This window comes from Stegodyphus dumicola, chromosome 8, assembly GCF_044657685.1.
Source record: "Stegodyphus dumicola isolate Sdum_Otavi_A_Nest chromosome 8, ASM4465768v1".
NCBI classification, from domain to species: domain Eukaryota; kingdom Metazoa; phylum Arthropoda; class Arachnida; order Araneae; family Eresidae; genus Stegodyphus; species Stegodyphus dumicola.
Window position 1 is genome coordinate 176,829,478 of NC_140775.1, and position 22,347 is coordinate 176,851,824.

Consider the following 22,347-nt stretch of genomic DNA (forward strand, 5'->3'; position numbering starts at 1 on the left):
ATATGTCTTGAACATTTCAACTCTTTCTAGACTTATGCATCTATTGAAAGACTTCTTATTCCGAAAAGGAAACTAATGCATCTTCAACTCATGCATCTGTTGAAAGACTTCTTATTCCGAAAAGGAAACTAATGCATCTTCAACTCATGCATCTGTTGAAAGAATTCTTGTTCCGAAAACGAAACCGAAGAAGAGTCTATACTGTGATTCTAATAAAAAGTACTGGCAAAAAATTATTACTCATAATTCAAACAAAATAAGCCCCATGAAATAATTTTAGATTATAATGATAATTTAGAACATTCTATACCCTGCTAAAAATGCACCATAGAAAGCAGTAAAACCTTTCACGGGTACCTATAGAATTATATGAGTTTCTACTGCCTTTTACTGTTTTCGATTGGTCTCTACTGGTTTCTTTTACTGGTGTCAAAATGGTCCATAGAAACCATTAAATTCTTCTGATACCCATAGATATCAACTTGTTTGTACTAATCTCTGTGTAGTTGTGAATTTTTTTTTTTTTTTTTTTTTTTTTTTTGGCTGTTATCAACTGATACCCAAGTAACTAGCATCAAGGTCAGAACTTTCGGCTGCTTGTATTGGTATGAATTCACCTTTTCTGGTTTCAATAGAATTATACTGATATCAATACTGATACCGAAAGAGATGTCACTAAACCTTCGATTGGTTTATATGGATTTATACAAAATCTCTAATTGACATGAATAGACCTCTTCTAAACTATGAAAGTTGAGGAAAATTAAGACTGGTATTAGTAAACCAAAATTCATGGGTATTCCCGTTCTCTGTATACTGATTATTTTGAATTACTTATAATTTTATTTCTACTTTTATTTAATTTATTTGCTCTTGTTGAAATTGAAATTATTTTAGTTTTGTAACCAAAAGGAAAGTTTAAAATTAAAAAACACACAGTAAACTCTCTCGTCCCTACCACTTCCCTAAGGCGACCACTTTTGAAAGCCATGAGTATTTTTAAGACTATAAATAAACATGAACATGAAATATGACCTTTCTTTAAGACTATTAGAATAACCTGGAAACTTAGATAATCATCTTAGAGAGGAATCATTCCATATACTAGTTTTCTTCTTTATTTTTCATAAACTTTAATCCAAAAAAAAACTCACACAGTAATCGATACTTACGTACATAATTATAGTATAATTAGTTCTCACAGAATGAGGTCTCTTTAAGGTGAAAAGCTAAAGATCGAGAAATTTTTGCTTTGAGGATGGTCACTTTAGAGAAACGATTTTAACATACACTCATGTCCATAAATTAAGGATAATGCAAAATCAGGCAAAGAAAGAGTTAGAAGCAAAACAAATTTGACTTATTTGTAAAGCTTATTTATTAAACAAAAGGTACAGAGCAAAAAAAAGATGCTATATGCTTGACATTATTAAAAAAATAGCGATTTTTTCTCCCTGGAGCAAATTACAAAAAAAAAAAAAAAAAAAAAAAAAAAATTTCCGAAGTTCCGGTAGACATGTAGGATGAGGTTGACAGGCTGCATATCGTCGGCCAAGCATGTCCCACACGTGCGGTACTGGATTCCAGTCCGGTGAGAATGCTGGTCAGTCCATACGGGTGATATCCTCCGATTGAAGGCATTCGCTTACGATGTCTGCACGGTGAGGACGGGCGTTGTCATCCATAAACACAAATTGTGCGCCTGTGGCGCCCCGAAACAAACGTACATGTTGTTACAGAATGACGTCCCGATAGATTTGACTTGTCATAGTTCCAATTTGAACATGCAGGTCAGTTCTGGAACCCAGAATAATTCCACCCCAAACGAGCACTCCTGCACCACAGTAACGGTGTCGTTCAAACATGTTTTCTTGGTGGTAAAGGGTACCTGGAGCTCTCCATATGAAATTCCCGCGAGAATCAGACTGCAAGCTAAACCTGGACTCGTAGGAAAACATCACACAAGCCCACTGTTGCGGTGTCCACAATGCATGCTCTCTACTCCAGGCTAACGGCAGGCGACAGTGAGTTGCAGTAAGTGGAACGCGTCTGACAGGTCTACGAGCATATAGACGAATCTGCCCTAAGCGTCTGTACACGGTCTGCCTTGAAATTGTCGTACCAGTGGTTGAAGAGAGCTGAGGAGACAGGTCTGAGGCTGTGCTCCGCCTGTTTCTTTTGGCAGTAACTGCCAAATACCGGTTTTCATTCGGCGTTGTAACTCTGGGGCGACCTGTGCTGTAACGTCTACTCACATTACCATCATCTTGGAATCGTTGCCAAAGCCTGGAGATGACACTCTGGGCAATTCCAAGTTCGTCTGATACTTCCAGTTGGGTACGCCTGCATTCCAGACGGCCGATAATTCTACCAGGTAAAAAATCACCCAATTGCGTCTTTTGTGTCATAACTATTCGGTTACTGCACTGAAATGCTTATAAAGCGCCTGCGAACAATTTTTCTACTTTGCCTGTATTCCGTATATATCACTCTCTTACATACTCGTCATGGTGACGTACCATCGGTGTCATCTTGTTACTTCGTGAAATTTGTATATGATTCTTGGTGTGTAGTGATTTTACAGGTGATATATTTATTTTAGTGTTCGATTTCCGCGTGATTCCGAATTATCCTTAATTTATGGACATGAATGCAGTTCGACCGCCTCATCCACGACCATGAGCACAAACACGCATGCGCCATTCGTACCGAGTTATTCTCAAAATAGGGTGGAAGGATGAGGGCTTTCTTTTCCTCCAGCATAGCTCTTTCCGGAGACGAGAAGACCTTTCACATCGCAGCAAGTAATACCGCCCTTTTTGGACAAGACTATATGTTTTGGCAGAATGCCAACGAGGGTTGCTCTTGAGACGGTCGAACTATACAAATATATGCTTATGCTCTCAGAAATACTCGTTTCTTTTAGGAGCGGTCGTCTTAGGAAGGTTGTCACCACGAGTTGGTTCACTAAATGCATACACATACATATTAATATACGGCTATGTCAACATTTCTGAGAGTACAAATAAACTGGTACTGAATATCTTCTCTTTAAGGCTATTGCTTTCAGAAATGACCAAAATTTTCTATGATTTAGGTAATTGTTATTATGAAGCTTACGAGTTAGCCTACGAGCATTCGTATTGATCTACAGGCGTTTGTCTGCTGATTTTTATGGGATATGGCCTACGGGTATCCATACAACGTTGTTGGTTTTGTTTACGGGTACCCATAGGACAAATCCCCGCAAAATCTTTTTCGGAGCTGTACAGGGCATTTTTAGCAAGATAAAGTCTCATTGGTAAAAAAGAAGTGTTTTATGTTGCGAGAAACAGCGAATTTTATCGAATGAACAAATTGTTTTAGTGAAATTCATTCAAGATCTTATTATTCATTCACTTCCTATCATAATTTTAACAAATTTTCCTTTGGAAAAGAATGTATTCTGTAGAAAATCATCTGAATTTTGTAAAAATGTATGTATTCTGTAAAAAAAATCAATTGTATTCTGTAAAAATTTATCTGATGTTCAAAAAAAAATTCATTTCATTGAAACATTAGGGTTAACAGGTTGTAAAAACAGGTTGTAAAACAGGCTATTCAACTATTGCTTGTAGACAAAAAATGCATAAGTATATTAGGTTATGATTGGCTCCGCTTATTAGCAAAATTTGTCTAAAATGTATACATTCTGTTAATTCTAATACGATTGAGAAGGTAATTAAATAATTTGATGATATTTTACTAACACATTAGACTGTGATAAAGGACTTCGTATATCACGTCCGATGAAATTTTTTGCAAATGAATTTTTTAGGTTAAAAACGTTTCTTTTACTATTCTTTTTAAAATTAGGGTTGTTTTAGATGAACTTCTCCCAGAAGTCGTCTCTGAATCCATTACAAATCCTGCTTGGTGAACATTGATTGTTTCTGCTGTAGGGTTTATATTTATTTTACCTAACATTTATTTTAAGCTATCTTTCCTGTCAAGCCTTTACTTTCCCCTAGAATTGCCAATGCCAGAGTATGTAAATCGTAGCAGAAAGCGCAGAGTATTCAAATTTTAGCAGAAGTAAATTGAGTTTAAATAGAAGGGAAACGAGATTGTAAGTGTGCTTTCTTGAATCACGAGCGTGAAGGTTGCTTGGTAGAAAGTTTAAGAACCGCGCGTTTCGGCCTGTGTGCCTACTTCGGCAGTTAGTTGAATCTTTCAACTTATTAATCAGAAAGTTTGCTGAATCTCAGCTGTATCTTACAACGCGGTTAAGATAGTTACGATTATAGAGCCTCGTAGATAGTGACTTCGTTAGTTATTCATTCTGTCATTTATTTTTAGTTGTATTTTTCTATTTTTGTTTAACCGCCGGGTCGGCGTAGTTTGTGAGCGTCAAGTGAACGCAACTGTGATTTCTAAAGTGAAATAAAAAAGGAGTTAAACCCTTCTTAAGAGTCTGTGTAATTTCCAGTTCATAGCAGTCACTACTACTATTGCTGAAAAGTTGGGGCCTCCCAACATCACACTGTAATCATCAGTAAGGATTTCTCATCGGAAGAAATTCTTTCATGTTTTGAGTATAAAATCCCTGTAAATACTGAAATGAAAATACTCCTTATCCCATTCTCAGTGTAAATTATTTATTATCTAATTTAAGAGCAGGAGTTTATTTATCAAAAGTCGATTTTGATCAAGCATATATTCAGTTTTTATTTGTTGTTAAATCAGTTGAGGCTGAGACATTTACCAGATATTTAGCTGCTTACAGTGCTCATGAAATATTTTAAAACCTTATTGATGACTTATTTGGCGAGCTAGAAAGCGTTATTCTATATTTTGATTACATTTTTATAAAAGTTATGTCTTATTGAAAATATTTTGATAAACCGAAGCGTCTTAGAGAAATATGCTTGCATAAAAATAAAATAAAATGATATTTCGGTTTAACCTAATTAGAAGTCCTGGGATATAAAATTAATGCAGAAGGTATTCATAAACGTAAACTCAAAGTCAAACAGTCTACTGCAGTTTCCAAGAATAAAGAATACTAACAAATATTTTGTGTTATTTTTTTTTTCGTACTTTTCTTCCTGATGAAGACAATGTGGAATCTCTTCATAGCTTGTTGGGAAAAATACTGCTTAAAAATGGATTCTGAGCATAATAAAAAGTAATAAAAAATAATTTCATTTGCTTTTGCCTCTAGAATTCTATATTTTACTGAAAGAAATTTCGCACAAATTGATAAGGAAGGCTTAAGTAGTATCGCATGTGTTAAGAAATTCCAGAAGTTTCGTTTGATCAAAATTTCACAACTATGAATGATCATATGTATCCTTTGGGACACTTTCTTAAGTCGAAACATAAAACTTAATGTTCTTATGTGATATCACTCAGCATTTCAGTGAATTGAATAAAAAGCTTCAGAGAAATGGACGAATTGTATCAATGATGTTTGAAAATATTAAAATAGTTATGACGAAACGTGATATCTTCTCTTAAGACTTGAAACGAAAACCTTGAGATAACTTCCTCAATAACAAAAACATTTTTAAAACAAAATATGCATTGAAAAAGCGCTTGACATTCAAGGAAATGCAATTAAAAATATTTAATCAGTACACAGGAAATAAAACAAGATTTTCAATAAAGCTTTAATCATTTAAAAGTCTAGAAAATACATTTCACTTTATTTTATATCCATACAAAGCGGAGTTTTTACTCCAAACAATGAAGTTTACCGAATTTATGTGAGTATCAACAGCACAACACGACTGACAGTCTTGTAGGCAGAAGGATGATGGGAAATAAGAGGAGTGTGCGTGCTTTATACAGATTTTGACAACCCCCTAGGGATTTCAGCAGTTAACTGGAACCCAAGGAGGTTAGAATAGGCTATTCTAACCTCTTTGAACCTCCTTGCTGGAACCGGTAATGTGTCGTTGGACTCAGTCCGTGGGTAACCTGCAGTTGTTTCAGGTTAGAATAGGCTATTCTAACCTCCTTGAACCTCCTTGCTAGAACCGGTAATGTGTCGTTGGACTCAGTCCGTGGGTAACCTGCAGTTGTTTCAGGTTAGAATAGGCTATTCTAACCTCCTTGAACCTCCTTGCTAGAACCGGTAATGTGTCGTTGGACTCAGTCCGTGGGTAACCTGCAGATGTTTCAGGTTAGAATAGGCTATTCTAACCTCCTTGAACCTCCTTGCTGGAACCGGTAATGTGTCGTTGGACTCAGTCCGTGGGTAACCTGCAGTTATTTTATGTCGGATGTCTAATCCTGTCTAGGGATATGACTACGTGAAGCGGTGAACTGTCCGTATCAGAAGCGCAACAGCACAACACGACTGACAGTCTTGTAGGCAGAAGGATGATGGGAAATAAGAGGAGTGTGCGTGCTTTACACAGATTTTGACAACCCCGTAGGGATTTCAGCAGTTAACTGGAACCCAAGGAGGTTAGAACAGACTATTCTAACCTCCTTGAACCTCCTTGCTGGAACCGGTAATGTGTCGTTGGACTCAGTCCGTGGGTAACCTGCAGTTGTTTTATGTCGGATGTCTAATCCTGTCTAGGGATATGACTACGTGAAGCGGTAAACTGTCGGTATCAGAAGCGCAACAGCACAACACGACTGATAGTCTTGTAGGCAGAAGGATGATGGGAAATAAGAGGAGTGTGCGTGCTTTATACAGATTTTGACAACCCCTTAGGGATTTCAGCAGTTAACTGGAACCCAAGGAAGTTAAAATAGGCTATTCTAACCTCTTTGAACCTCCTTGCTGGAACCGGTAATGTGTCGTTGGACTCAGTCCGTGGGTAACCTGCAGTTGTTTCAGGTTAGAGTAGGCTATTCTACCCTCCTTGAACCTCTTTGCTTGAACCGGTAATGTGTCGTTGGACTCAGTCCGTGGGTAACCTGCAGTTGTTTCAGGTTAGAATAGGCTATTCTAACCTCTTTGAACCTCCTTGCTGGAACCGGTAATGTGTCGTTGGACTCAGTCCGTGGGTAACCTGCAGTTGTATCAGGTTAGAATAGGCTATTCTAACCTCTTTGAACCTCCTTGCTGGAACCGGCAATGTGTCGTTGGACTCAGTCCGTGGGTAACCTGCAGTTGTTTTATGTCGGATGTCTAATCCTGTCTAGGGATATGACTACGTGAAGCGGTAAACTGTCGGTATCAGAAGCGCAACAGCACAACACGACTGATAGTCTTGTAGGCAGAAGGATGATGGGAAATAAGAGGAGTGTGCGTTCTTTATACAGATTTTGACAACCCCGTAGGGATTTCAGCAGTTAACTGGAACCCAAGGAGGTTAGAATAGGCTATTCTAACCTCTTTGAACCTCCTTGCTGGAACCGGTAATGTGTCGTTGGACTCGGTCCGTGGGTAACCTGTAGTTGTTTTATGTCGGATGTCTAATCCTGTCTAGGGATATGACTACGTGAAGCGGTGAACTATCTGTGGTTCATCAGAAACTCGGCAATTCATGTGAATTTATAATTCTTGAAATTAATTGTCAAGTTTACGAGTTTAAATTTCAAATTGTTATGATTTAAAGCTTAGTTCCATAAATGTGATTGGGATTACATTCAATCAACAATATATGTAGGAGTTAACCATTAATTATCCATTTATATTTCCCTTAAATTTCCTGGTGGCACTGGTGGTAGTTTGGGAATGATAAATCACGTAACGGAATTCGAAACATGCATCAGCTAGTTTGGGAATGAGTCTGCAATCTGGCATTATTGAGGGCGGCAGGCTCTGCTAACGGTTTTTACTTCTGTAAGAATATATTGTAATTACGCTTCCTTTGAGTACAGATAAATTCTGCTAATGCGAATAATAATGTGTTGAATAAATACGTTCAAATCAAAGAAGTGACTTTTAAGTGTTTGCCTATTCTTACACAAGCTCAGTGTGTCGCCTGCGGAATGACGCAAGGAAACAGACAGCTGGCTCTAAAAGAAACTAATGCTTTTATGCGAAATCAAATCAGTATAAGTTTGGACTATGGGATTATTTGAGCACGAAGTGGAAATAGATAGGTGAATGTTTACTCTGATGCAGAATATAGTACCAGATAAACTATCAGAGAGTGAATGAAGTGGAAAGGGTCTGACCAAGCCTAATTAAATTTTAGTAAAAATGGTGTTTAGTTTTAGAAGTATGAAATTACGGAAGAAACTTCTGCTGATTTAAAGATATTATTTTAAATAATGTAAAAAACAGCACAAAAACAGGAGCTTCTATGAGAAAAGCTTCATCTGATATTCCTTTCAATAAGATGTCGGATCAAAAGCTAAAGCGTTTGATTATCCCAAGATTATATAGTTCCCAAGATTGTTTATGCAACAAAAAAAGACCTTATGCATTCACTGCTAGGCTGTGATTTCAGGGAGCACAGTAGCTGTTAATACTGTAATAAATCAAATTATTATCACGGTAAAAGATTTTAGTGCATAAAATTTTCTTTTACCTGAATCCTTAGAAAATGAGAATAGTTATTTTGTTTTTGAATGTTTTAAGACATTGAAAAGAGGAGAAACAATTCAGTATTCTGAACTTTCGTCTTTAAATTAAAGCGCATGACCTGTATGTATATAAATGTGGATTATGGTGCTAGAGCGGAAAATCGAGCAGCAGTTTCTTTGTTATGGATCAATAAATCGAATTACAATATAGTGTGGTAAATATCCTAGGCATCCTCAAAGCATTGTTTGTATAGAATTGCAGATACCGAATCAGTAATGACTTTTCCAGCTTTTGAGGAGTTTAGGTTTCGAGTATGCATAACTAAAGTATTTCCAAATCTTAGTAACCACCTAGGTCCTGCCACAACTAGCAAACCACCTAGAGGAAAATTTCAAAATGTTCTTTCTTTCATTATCAATGTATGAGAAGACCATACAGGAGACGCACTTAGTTTTATCCAAATTATAAGGTGCCCCTGAGGTCAGTGACACATAAGATGGCCGAATCTGTCGATTAAGCATTCGCTATCCATTTATATTTCTCTTGAATTTCTTGGCAACATTGTAAAAGATAAATCACGTGATGGAACTCTAAAGATGCTATATCGGTTTGAGTTTATCGTCTGTAATTTGTCGTTACTGAAACCGGTAGGCTCCGATAATTCTTCTTCTTCTGTAAGAATATGTGTTTATAGTATAATTATGTTTCTTTTGAGTAAAAGGAAATATTGTTATTAAGAAGAGTGACTCATCGCTACGTAAAACTGCCCTGACAGAACGATATCGTATATGTTATTCAAATTCACTGTTACCAAGAGAATCTATTGAGAGTATTTTATGAACACCATTTGGGCTTTGAGTGAGATCCTGGTTTTTGAATGTGCCAGATAATAGACAAAGCATCTGAGGCAGTAAAAGCTTCAGGATATTTTTCAGTAAAAGCACAAAATTCAGACAAACTAATTTTCGAAAAATTTAACTTTCGAACGAGTGGCTTAAGGATTTCATTCAAAGGGGTTTTGCTGTTTCTGTTGGCTATACCCCATTCCGTTAATAACACTAAAATTTCATGCACTGGAATGTTAGTGAGTGTCATATCTGAAATTCTCATCACTGCCTGGGGTTGTAATTTTTTGAATTCTTGCACAAGTAGTCCTTTGTGTTCTTCATTTTGATATGTTCTTCTGTTGTCTCCTTTAATTCTAGTTAGCAAATATTTTGATACTGTTTTAGGCAAATTTAAAGCAGCTGCGTTTTTGAACACACTCAGAAACGTATGTTCGGAATAAAAGTCGTAGCGGGCACAAAAGAAATCATCGATATGTTTTTTGAGGTCCAGAGCATCATATTTTTCTGCAGCTTTACAAGTTTCGAAAGCAACTTCAAAATCTCTAATGGAAATTTCTTCTGCATAAAGATACCTGCAACACAACATTAAGGAATTAGATTGTAATCGTTCTGAGCATAATTATTACGTTATTACAGAGGGTGATTCTCTACCATACCAACAAACTTACAGGGTGTGCAGGGGATACAGAGATAACTCGGGATCACAAAAGGATGCCGAGTCGCAAATGCCGTAGTTGCGAGCTATGGTGCAAAGAAGCAGTGCAAAAGCACAGAGACAACAACACATTAATGAGAGAGAAAAAATTATTGAAGATTGTATTGCAACATGTGTTCGAAATTACGACAGAAAGTTGTCAGGAAGGCTTGACACTAGAACTTAACTTTCTAGAAGTTTCCTCTCAGCAGTCTTGCGTAGATGGCGCTGAACGGAAGTCGGTGGTTGGACCAGGAACGTAACCTAAACAGGCGTGCTCCACATCACACGACCTTCGCAAGTCTGAACAGAAGGTTACGTGAGACTAGTTGTTTAACCAGAGCTACAATGAATGGTCAGCAAATGACGATGATACCTGGCAATGAGGAGGCAGCAAAGACAATGGCCAAAGACATACCATCTTCCTCGCATCCAATTATTAGAGCCTGAGGATTATCCACTCCGGAGGAAGTTTCGTACACGGTTCTTGCAACAGAGTACTACAAGCAGCGCATTTGCTACATTCGTATTGTTCACGGGTGAAGCATACTTTACACGTGAATGCGCCTTCAATTAGCATAACGCCTACGTGCGGGGAGCTTCGGGGAACCCTCATCGTGCGCAACCACTTGAAGAGCGTTTCTCGGCAGTGGCGTAGCTAGGGTGGGGCAAGGGGGGACATCTGTCCCCGGGGGGCGCCAAATTGATGGTACAAAATTTTAGAATAAAGTGTTTTCCATTCGTGGCAAACAGAAAGGGGCGCAAAATCTCCAGTTGTCCCCGGGCGCTAAAAACCTTAGCTACGCCTCTGTTTCTCGGTAATTGTTTGGGCCGAAATTCTTGGAGATTAACCAATTGGTCGGTACCTTCTGCTTCTACCCATCCTTTGGACGATAGGGCATTCCCAATCTTCTTGCAACAACTCCCTGCCCGAACTCCTTGACGCAGCACGAGCTCACTCCAGGTGGTGCCAGCATCACGGGGCTCATACACATTACACGATTGATATCTGCGGTACATCGACATAGCTTTTGGACAGCGATGGATAGGTCGTAGTGGCCCAGTTCATTAGCATGCCAGATCACTGGACCTATCATGCATGGATTTCTCCTTCTGAGACCACATGAAGTGTTTGGTTAACGAAACGTCCGTTCCATCATTTGACAATCTCGTCACTAGAATATCTGTAGCTGCCGGGAGATGCGTCAAAGAATATGTATTGTTAAGAAGGAAAGCTTCGCAGCAGCAGGAGTGGCTCCCTTCAAATGAAAAGAGACACAACTGCGCATGCGTGAAATATAAGTCGCCAAAAGGCGCCAAAGTTCGAAGCTGATGTTGAAGTTCGAACAGGTTCGACGGTCACGTTTATCAAGAGTTTAAAGCTGTGTGACTCCATTTTTTTTCCTACATATTGACAGATATAAAATCAGACATCAAACTACGATATGGATAATACAAGTTCCACTAGGAAAGCAAAAAAGCACGAAAATTCGAGTTTAAATTATCGCGAAAAGTCAAAGAACGATTCATCTTAACCCGTGTTCCTCAATTTCCTGTACAGGTGGTGGAGGTGGAAAATCTTGGCCAGGTACATCACAAAGGGGGAAATTCTTGCCAACAGGTTCCGTCGCCAAATCCCTTGGCGAATTTTCCCTCTTCTTTCTAGCGGCGTAGAAGGCAAACTGGTTTACATTACGTCTATGGAGCCTTTCCTTCTTAACATAGACTTTCTTTGGATACGTGACATGCCAAGATTCTTCCACAATGTTAGGAATTCTATCCAGCGCCACCTGTCAGGCCTACCTGACAACTTTTGATCGCAATTTCGAACACCTGCTGTAGTACAATCTTTCAATAAAATGTCTTATGTCCCATTAATGTGATGTTTTTTCTGTTCGTTTTCGCTTCTTCTTTGCACCATAACTCACAATTACGGCATTTGCAACCCTGCATTCTTACATGATTCCGAGTCGTCTCTGTATCCCCTACACACCCCACAAGTTTGTCTGTCTGGTAACGAATCCTCCTGTATAAAAACTACTATACCTTTTGGATATCTAGATCATTTATGATATCTGAATAATGATTGGAGCAATCTAATTAAAATTATATCACTGAGTTTGAATACTCGCGTATATTTCAAATAATTGCACTTATGTCTCATGCATGCTAACTTGCGGAATGCTGAAAATACCTTAAGAATTTAGGATAATGTATTATGAGATGATTTTATTTTATTACGATATTATTGTAATAATAATTAACGTACATGTTAGTCGTGGTTTTCATTCATTGAATAAATTATTGAGAACATAAATCGAACATACAAATAAAGTTTAAACATTTTATGTAAGGGCATTAAGTATCCTTCTGAGCAAGGAATACGAAAAATTCAGCTATGTCTTCATCAAGATTTGAATTACTAATTTTTCAATTGCTATTACCAAAACTACGAAAACAGGCATGGTAAGAATTAAATCAGTTCTCAGATTTTCTCCCAATTTAAATGTTCCTGAAGAGAGAGTTACGAAACAGAATCGACAAATCTAGGTGGAATTTTTTCTTGCAGTGTTGCCATTGCTCGCTTTTAAAGCACTGAGTTTGTTAATTAAAAATTCTTTTAAGTTTTACAAAATATGAAATAGATAATAACAAATTCGAAATTCAAAAATCTGGGCTTTTATGTGTCCATGTTCGGGTGGAGGACTATGCTATTCAAAATTAGATGTCTCTTGGTACCGTTGTTTTTTCACAGTGCTAGAAAAATACAAAAAATTTTGCATATTCTTCATTATTTAGTTTCTTTCAATGTAACAGTGCGATAACATTTGAAAGCAATAATTTGAAAAGTCAGACACCATTATAGTGATTCAACGCAAAATGTCGTTTCGAAATTGATGTCCATTTTGGGCTAAAATATTTTATTTCTTGTAATACTGTAATATTCTTGGCCACAGACAAAGAAAAAACATCGTGCGAATCCTGTGTGTGAATTGTACGGGATAAGAATGACTATATGCATTTGCTTTAAGTTCCTCTTTGAAAATTTTAAGTTTAAAATCGTCACTATTAAGAACCGTATATTTTTTTATTCATGTGTAATCAAAATTACGTTAGCTAAAATGTTGTTTTCACAACTTACTGTATTTAGATAAAATGATTTAATATTGAAATGTTTCTTTATATATTTTAATCATTTTTGGAGATGAGTTAAAATATCAGATAAAAAATCCAAATACTTAAGCTTTAATCAAATTATTATTAGAAGTTTCAAACGTGTGAGAAATCATTTTTATTAAACTTTATTTTATAATCCTTTTTTTATTTTATAAAACTTTTATCCAACCAAAAATTAAAAAAAAAAAAAAAAAGTGTTTCAAATGTTGAAGGAAAACATTATTCTTACTTCAAAAGATTTTCGAAAGCCTGTGGTTTAATGTCTGTTATGGTGATGGAACTTTCCTGTTGAGGAGTTTCACCGTAAAACATTTTTTCAAAAACTGAGCTGCCAAATGCCAACACCAGTGTATGAGCGTGGAAGGTAGTGTAGTAAGGTTGAGTTCCAACGTTGAAGACGACGTCCGTGAAACGTCGCTGTTGTCTTGCCTCTCCCCATTTTTTCACAATAAAATATTGTTTGATTCTACCTGTAAGTAGATGAATGATAACTTATCAAAAATTAATAATGATATGCTTTTACTAAAATACTCGAAATTTTGTTCAGCGCTGTTTACAGCTTTCAATTCCATATTTCATGTAAGAAGAGCCTTTCTGGTAAACTATTTAGTAGAAAACGGTTCGTTTCTTACAACTAGCAAATGGTACATGCTGATAAAAGCAGAACCAATTAAATGTTATATTTTCCGAGTTTTTTTTTTTTTTTAATTGAAAATTTTAAATTCCTTGTGCAACATATAGTATTACACAAGGCTTACAGAGGTAAGTAAAAAACAAACAACACAACACAAAATAAAATAAACTTACAAATTCACAGATAACACGTCAGAGATAAATTTACAGAAGAGAAAAAAAAAAAAAAAAAAAGCCATTTTATGTTGGACAAATACGTGAAGAGGGAGGAGGAAATGTAATATTCACAGATATTAATTAACCTAGAAATGAGTTCTTTTCGTCCTACCTTGAGCTTTAAACAATAGAACAACAAATGTTCGACATTTTGCACTCCTCCGAAACTGCACGAACACAAGTCTGTACTAGATAATCTAAATCTCTTCAGATATGAATTGAATTTCCCGTGTCCAGTTAGAAATTGAGTAACTTCAAAATTGCAGAAAAGGTGTTTATTATTCAATTTGTGAGGAATGGAAGGAAAATATAGTTTAGTCAAAGAAGCAGTAGTAGAATTCCTGTATACTTCATTCCATTCGAGTATTGTATCATCCCTATTTTTGTTTTGAAAAATGACTTGGGCAGTATCATTGGAGTATTTACTTGAAAACGTGTAGCTTGTTTTGCCAACCAATCAGCCCTTTCATTTCCTAGATTGCCAGTGTGGCCACGTACATGAGAAAAGATAACATCAACACCTTTATTATTAAGGTCATTAAGAAGGGCATGAGAAGTGGCAATTAATTTATTACATGAGAAGATATTCCTAAGAGAATATAAGGATGAAAGAGAATCAATGCGAATAAGCAATTTAGCACTTAGCGAGCAGTTAGATATCCACTTAATTGACTCTCTAATGCACAGTAATTCGGCTTGGAAAACACTTCATTCTTTGGGAGTTCTAAAGAGTTTGTATTCCAGTTCAGAACCATGATAGAAAACGACATAAGCTAATCCAACTCGATTATTAATTGTACTGCCATCTGTATAACGCACAACAGGGAAATTATCATCAACAGAATTGTCATAAATAATAGTTTGAATTGGCAGGATGAGGAAGATCTTTAAAGAACACATTGGTATCGAACATAAATTTGCTGACGGTAACTTGAAACTTTTTGTCATTTAAGACATGAAGGTCAATCGGAGGAAATCCTGAAATTAGGAAACAGGTGTCATAGCTAATTTGTTCTGTAGCCACGCACAACTCTTAGTAAAATTCTTCTTTGAATTCTGCGAAGTATTTTCCGAGTTTATTATTAATTTCATCATCGCGGTATATAACAAAACAAAGACGTTTACTTAGCATCAATTAGTCACAATACATTCCCTGACCATGAAACTCTTCCGTGATAGCAAATACGTCTACGTCTGTCAAGCCCTACCCTGAGATTCTTCCACCGAACACTCATCATTACGCATAGATTTCTAGAGCAAAAGTCTGCTCTGTGGTGTACAGAATACTGTGGCGTACAGATACATTCAGAGTGAGAAGTATTTTATGTCCTGTTGAAGGTTGTCTTTCTCGTGACATTTCTCAGAGAAAGAGTTCACTGTATATTTTTGTGTTTCTGCACATATGTACATATGTAAGATAAAAAATAATATGAAAGCAAACTTCTAAATTTAATTCACTATAACCTGTCTTATTTTCATTCCATTCGAGAACTTCATATCTCTGTCTAAAAATAGCGCTATAAATGTAAACTGCGTCATTCAAATTAATCATGCGATCCTACGTAGCGCTTACTGCAGATATCTCTTGCCCATTCAAAATAATTGTAAACCAAAACTAACTCGAACTGAAACTTGACTTCCTCCCTTCTTCCTCTGATGTACTGCGACACTCTCTCTCTTTTAGCTTATGCTTCCATGCTGATAAGACGCTTTGCTGCAATTGCACCAATGCGTTGCTATGATATGTAAGATAAAAAAATGTAAATGAAAATTATAATTTAAACTAACGGGTAACTCTTTAATTCTCCCTCTCTATTCTAAAAGTCGTAATAACTTCTCTTGATTGCGTCATTTCTAGATAATTCCTTTCTGCATGGCCCTCGCAGCGCTGACGACGTAATAACTGGGAATTGAAACTACCATCTTAAAAAAAAACCTTTCTCTTCGTGTGCTTCGATCTTGCATAACTACGCACTTCAGCTTCGCTCTGTGCTGTACTAGGATGTAATTTCGCTGGCCTGCTTTCTAACTCAAAAATGTAAATTTTCTTGAAAAGCCACGAATAGCGTGCTATATGATTGTTGCCACAAATATCAATTGCAGATAAAAATCGAATTAAATTTGCCTCGACTGCCGGGTTTCTTGGATGTTGCGATCTCAACACATCGGCATACGACGCAATCAGAATACAGTAAGACCCCGCTTAACGCGGGGGATACGTTCCATCGAAGTAGAGCGTAATGCGAAACAGCGCTAAGCTAGGCTATCTTAACATGTAAATAATAAGGTTAGGGGAAGACGGATAAAAAATGGTTAGGCATTAAATTTAATAATGTTTTTTTTAATAAAAATAAAATCAAACATTTATTTCTTACAAAAATAAAAACAATATAAACGCATATACTTTTAAAAACAAATAAAATTCTCAGTCAGATCATTCAGTCTATTCTGGGCTTCCAATTTTCTGCCTTTTTGTTAAGAAGACATTATGATAGATTCGCTTAATGGCATATTGCGTTCAATTTCGTCGTCAATCCATATAGAGAGTCGTTTTTCCATTTCCTCTATAATGTTATTTCTAGAACGGGTAATTCTAGTTGCAGAGCTTGACGTAGTTGCAGTTGCCGATGACAGAATTTTTTCTTTATTCTTAAGAATTCTCCTTATTGTTGAAGTTGCCAAAATCAATGCAGCGCTAATTTGAGATTGACGTTCACCAGAATCTAATCTTCTAATCACTTGCATTTGAGTTTCCAGTGAAATGCTTTTTCTGGTTGCTTTCTTTTCTTGTCTTTTACTCGTATTATCACCCATGATAAAAACTAAAGATCATAATATTTGTCACTGTATTATTAATTGTTATAGTATTATATATCAAATTTAAACTTACAATAATGTCAACAAATGTTGTTTTAAATGATAAAAAGCAAGAAACACAACTACACTGTTTCGGATATGTTATTTGGAAACCTAGCGCTGCGCACAATTTCGGAGAATCCCCGGGTTGAAATAAAAGAGCGCTAAACCGAAACAGCGCTAAACGAAACAGCGTTAAGCGGGATCTTACTGTACTTCCTTTCAACATGAATCTACAATCTATCCTATCTGGGTATTAAGCATCGACATTGTTCCGTCTTTTCCTTGCTACTATTTCATATATATGCTTCCGCATATATATATATATATATATATATATATATAGAATGACTGAATGAACAGAATAGACTGAATGATCTGACTGACTGCGAATTTTATTTGTTTTTATAAGTATATTCGTTTATATTGTTTTTATTTTTGTAAGAAATAAATGTTTGGTTTTATTTTTATTAAAAAACATTATTAAATTTAATACCTAATATATATAATATATATATATATACACAGTAAGACCCCGCTTAACGCTTTTTCGTTTAGCGCTGTTTCGGTTTAGCGCTCTTTTATTTCGACCCGGGGATTCCCCGAAATGTTTCGCAGCACTACGGGAATTCCCCGAAATTGTAGGCAGTACTAGGTTTTCAAATAACATATCCGAAACAGTGTAGTTGTGTTCCTTGTTTGGCGCGGTGCTGTGGACGCATTTTTATCATTTGAAGTATTTGTTGACATTATTGTAAGTATAAATTTATATAATACTATAACTATTAATACAATGGCAAATATTGTGATCTTTAGTTTTTTATCATGGATGATAATATAAAAAAGAAAAGAAAGCAACCAGAAAAAGCATTTCACTGGAAACTAAAATGCAAGTGATTAGAAGATTAGATACTGGTGAACGTCAATCTCAAATTAGTGCTGCATTGAATTTTGCAACTTCAACAATAAGGACAATTCTTAAGAATAAAAAAAAATACTGTCATCGGCAACTGCAACTACGTCAAGCTCTGCAACTAGAATTACCCGTTCTAAAAATAACATAATAGAGGAAATGGAAAAACGACAGTCTATATGGATTGACGACGAAATTGATCGCAATATGCCATTAAGCCAATCTATCATAATGCCTTCTTGACAAAAAGGCAGAAAATTGGAAACACAGAATAGACTGAATGATCTGACTGACTGAGAATTTTATTTGTTTTTATAAGTATATTCGTTTATATTGTTTTTATTTTTGTAAGAAATAAATGTTTGGTTTTATTTTTATTAAAAAACATTATTAAATTTAATACCTAACCAATTTTCTATCCATCTTCCCCTAACCCCATTATTTACATGTTAAGATAGCCTCATTTAGCGCTGTTTCGCATTACGCTCTACTTTGATGGAACGTATCCCCCCGCGTTAAGCGGGGTCTTACTGTATATATATATATATATATACACTGACTACCAATAAGTATTTGGACACCTATGCAAATGACGATATCTGCGGTCCCAAGGTACGTCACGGACTCCGCCGGTATATATCGTGTAGGAAACAGCATCGGCTTCAGTCGCATGCAAGATGCCTCGCAGTTCGGAGCTCTCTGATTTCGAGAAAGGTATAATTATCGGGTATCACAAATGTGGCCGATCCTTAAGGGACAGTTGTGGCAGTTTTACGGCTTGGACCCCTGTTACTTTCAGGACGGCAATGCCAGTTGTCATGTTTCGACGTTAACCATGGCTTGGTATGGTGCCAATGGAGTTCATCGAATGGACTGGCCTGCCCAGAGTCCAGACCTGAACCCTATCGAGAACCTCTGGGACGAGTTGCATCGCCGAATTCAGGGGTGCACTACCGTCACCACGTGTTTTTCCGGTGGTGACAGCACTACCCGTGCAAAATCGGTGAAAGAACTTCTATGTCTTCTCCAAGCCGAGTGGAAGAAAATACCACTAGCTGTCATACAAAGACTTGTGGAAACTATGCCCCGGAGAGTCCACGCTGTAATTACCTCTCGTGGAGGCTCTACCAACCATTGATTTTGAATAAAGTTAGTTTTTCTTTTCTATCACAGGTGTCCAAATACTTATTGGTAGTCAGTATATATATACATATATATGTATATATAAACTCTAAGCATTATAAGTAAAAGTCCTCAACAATATAATTAATTGCATCTTTGTATAAGAGGTTTAACACAATATCTAAACAATTCAAAATTAAAAAGAGAATCAAAGTAGTACAAATTCGAAAGCTAAAAATACATAAGGGAAAAAATATACAAGACAATAGAAATATAAAAATTAATCTCTTTTTACTGAAACTCTAATTCAGAATTTATCAGGGAAAAATGAGTTAAAGCTTCATAAAAGTTGATTAATATGCTTCGAAACGTGTTTCATTTGGGATAAAAAAAAACCGAAAAAAGAAACAAATTTTCATTACATTAATTACATTCCTTTTCGATATTAATTATATTACATCCAAAGGGACGTTTTTTAACGTTTTTTGTGTTATCTTTATTTATTAAATATCATTTTCTTCGTACTTAAACCATACAATTCAATACAACATGGTATCACAAAAAATAGAGAAATAAAAATCTGAAAGCTTTCAAATTTTATATTACTCCCAAAGGCGCGTTTTTTTCGCGTTTTGTGTATTACCTTTACTTATTAAATATCAGATTCTGCGCACAACCATAAAATTCAATTCAACAGCAATATCACAAAATATTTAAAATAGCATATCTTTAGAATTTCCAATTCACAGTCTTGTTGCACTGGAGATAATTTTTTTTTCGTACAGTGTTGCCGTTGCTTGCTTTCAGATCAACGAGTTTCTTAATAAAAAGCTCATAAATGCTTTACAAAATATGAAATCGTTACTAAATCAAATTCCAAATTCCAAATTTGGGCTTCCAGATACTCATATTCAGGTGGAGATGTACGTTATTCAAAATTTGATGGCTCTAGGTACTACTGTTTTACCACAATGTAGGAACCATACGTACATTCATGCAGATTCCTTATTATTTAATTTATTTAAATATAATACAGGACAATAATATTTGGTGGCAACAATTTGAAAAGAGATTCAGACTTTTAAAGTTTTCGATGCAAAATGTCAAAACGAGATTAAATTCCCTCTGGACTAATGCCCTTTGTACTAAAAATGTTACTACCTAAGGAAAAATCACAAGAAAATGTAAAATCATAAAAAAATTACTTATCGAAAAGAATTAGCTTACCTTCGTTGATGCACTCCCACATTTTTAGATACACGGCTTAAACAAGCTGCTATTTCTAAAAGATAAAGCATTTCTCTGGAAGGTCTAATCAGTATCTTTAGTGAAATAACGCAATATTTCTTATCTAATCTGTGACGTTTGAATGTTGATAAACTTATTTCATTTACATTGACTTTAGGATTATAATTTAACATACATTCTGAATCTATTATAATGTTTTCATGCTTTGGATAGTTAATTTGTTATTACAAGTAAAAGAAATACAGCGGTTATTTTCATATTTTTAGAATGAATACGTCAAAGAGTTTTAAAAAAAGGCAAAAGATTTGAATGAATATTTCTAGCAATAGGCTTATTTTAGGATATAGGCTTTTTTCTGGCTTATTTGAAGTCAGAAATCTGGTATATTACTTTTAAATTTATTCTTCTTTCAAAATGTCGCACGTAAAGAAGCTATGGATTCGATGATACCTTTCTGTACTTTCGAAGATAAATATTCCTATTTCATAATTGAAAAACGTATTGTATTTAAAATCTTTAAGAGAAAAATGAGCAAAATTATTAATTGGAAAAGCGAAAATCCGTCAATCATTACTTCTACGTGGAAAGAAGACTCCAAATGAATATTCGAAAAAGGTACGTACTGTTGCTAATGTTTCTAAACACAAATCATTAGTAAGAACAGAAAATCCGCAGGCGCAGAAATCAAGTGGAAATTATTTAAATGCATCTCTAGCAAGAAAAAATAAAATAATAAACCAAGACTTATAACTTTAAAGAGTTAAAAAACACAGTGTTCACCAGAATTTTCAGAGGCATGTGGTTCAACGTAGAACAATTTGTAAAATCTTGCATGGAAATTATTAGCAGGAGGGAAATATAAATACATTGTAACGTTTAATGAAGCATGGGTTTACCTAAATAACTGCATCAAAAGTATTTATTATCGAAAACAAGGAGAAAAAGTATACAAACCTAGCTCCGTTAATGTAAAGAAAGTTTCAGTGACGGGTTTATGATTGTGGCAGGATTCTTTTACAGTGTAAAATTAAAAATATGAAGAGTAAAAAAAATTAAATCAACTCAGCAGGCTTTCAAAAGGAACTTTTACGTTTGATATTTACAGAAGAATTTTCTTATGTCTGTCCCAATCACTTTCAAAGAGACTTAATCAACGAACAAGTCATACTTCAAAAAGTACCACTTCATTTCTTCCACAAAATGAAGACTGATACAGATATTGCATATATAATTTCTCAGCCTATTTCTGCAAAGTCATCTGATGTTTACCTATGGATTATTGTGCCTTTTGTTTTTGAAAAGAATTCTTTCTAAGCGCAAACACATCACAATCGATAGATTTCGGAAAGTATTGGAACGAGAATGGAAAGCAATACCCTTGCAAATTTTATTAAAAGCCCTTCTATCATTCCAATCACAATGCATATAGTCCAGGTAAAAGGGTACCATTTCGAATATCTGAAGCGTTCTCTTTACATAAAATTAGCAAAGCAACAATGAGTTTTGCGTCGATTTTAGTTAAGACACTATTGATTTCTAGGACAATCGAGTACTGGCCCTCTTCATCAGGAGCAAGGAAATCTGCAACGAAAGAAAATCTGCGGTTGTATCCCTTCCTTGCAATTTTCTTTGCTCCTGAGGAGGAGGGACCTGTATTTGTTTCCGTTCGAAATCGATAGAGCCTTGACTAAAATCTGCGATAAACACAAGATTGTAACGTTGGCACTCAAGTGTTGTATCAGATAAGAAGATATGTATTATTATAAAAACAGTTGCCTAGAAATAAAAATGGTGTTTTAATTATCAAGCTAGTTGTGCTTTTCCATCTACTACGCAACACTTTCAAGCTATCTTCTATCACGCATCTCCTTTGTATGTGAGCTACATCTCTCTAAAACATCTCAGCAATGACTTCTAAATTGTTTGACTTCTAAATTAATCTCAGCAATGATTAAAAAGATAACTGGTGCTTTTTTTAGTCAAGCTCTCGTCTAACATCAAGATGTCTACAATTAAATAAATCATTCCAATTACTATGTTTATTTATTATGCACTTTAAATTTCAAGCATGTCATACGGTCAAAATTAATTAAGCTCGCAGTGTATAACTGCATATTGGATTGCTATGCTTCAATATAAGTTTAGAAAAGAAACTTTGCAAAAA

At 35.6% G+C, this 22,347-nt stretch overlaps 1 protein-coding gene across 1 annotated transcript; it reads right to left on the bottom strand.

The window, feature by feature from the left end:
• Window positions 1-5,632: 5,632 nt before the first annotated feature.
• Window positions 5,633-20,253, bottom strand: LOC118186416 (uncharacterized). Its single transcript, XM_035356509.2, has 3 exons — window positions 20,163-20,253; window positions 13,425-13,665; window positions 5,633-9,896 (listed from the first exon to the last, which is right to left on the bottom strand). The coding sequence occupies exons 1-3, from the start codon at window positions 20,182-20,184 to the stop codon at window positions 9,311-9,313; spliced, it is 849 nt and encodes a 282-aa protein (XP_035212400.2). The 5' UTR covers window positions 20,185-20,253; the 3' UTR covers window positions 5,633-9,310.
• Between the last annotated feature and the right edge of the window lie 2,094 nt (window positions 20,254-22,347).

Excerpts from the sequence above, each read along its gene's own strand:
- LOC118186416 (XM_035356509.2), bottom strand. The coding sequence starts at position 20,184 with ATGTGGGAGTGCATCAACGAAG. Across the intron at positions 13,666-20,162 it reads GTGGGAGTGCATCAACGAAG|GTAGAATCAAACAATATTTT; the intron begins GTAAGCTAATTC and ends ATCTACTTACAG. Across the intron at positions 9,897-13,424 it reads GCTTTCGAAAATCTTTTGAA|GTATCTTTATGCAGAAGAAA; the intron begins GTAAGAATAATG and ends GTTGTGTTGCAG.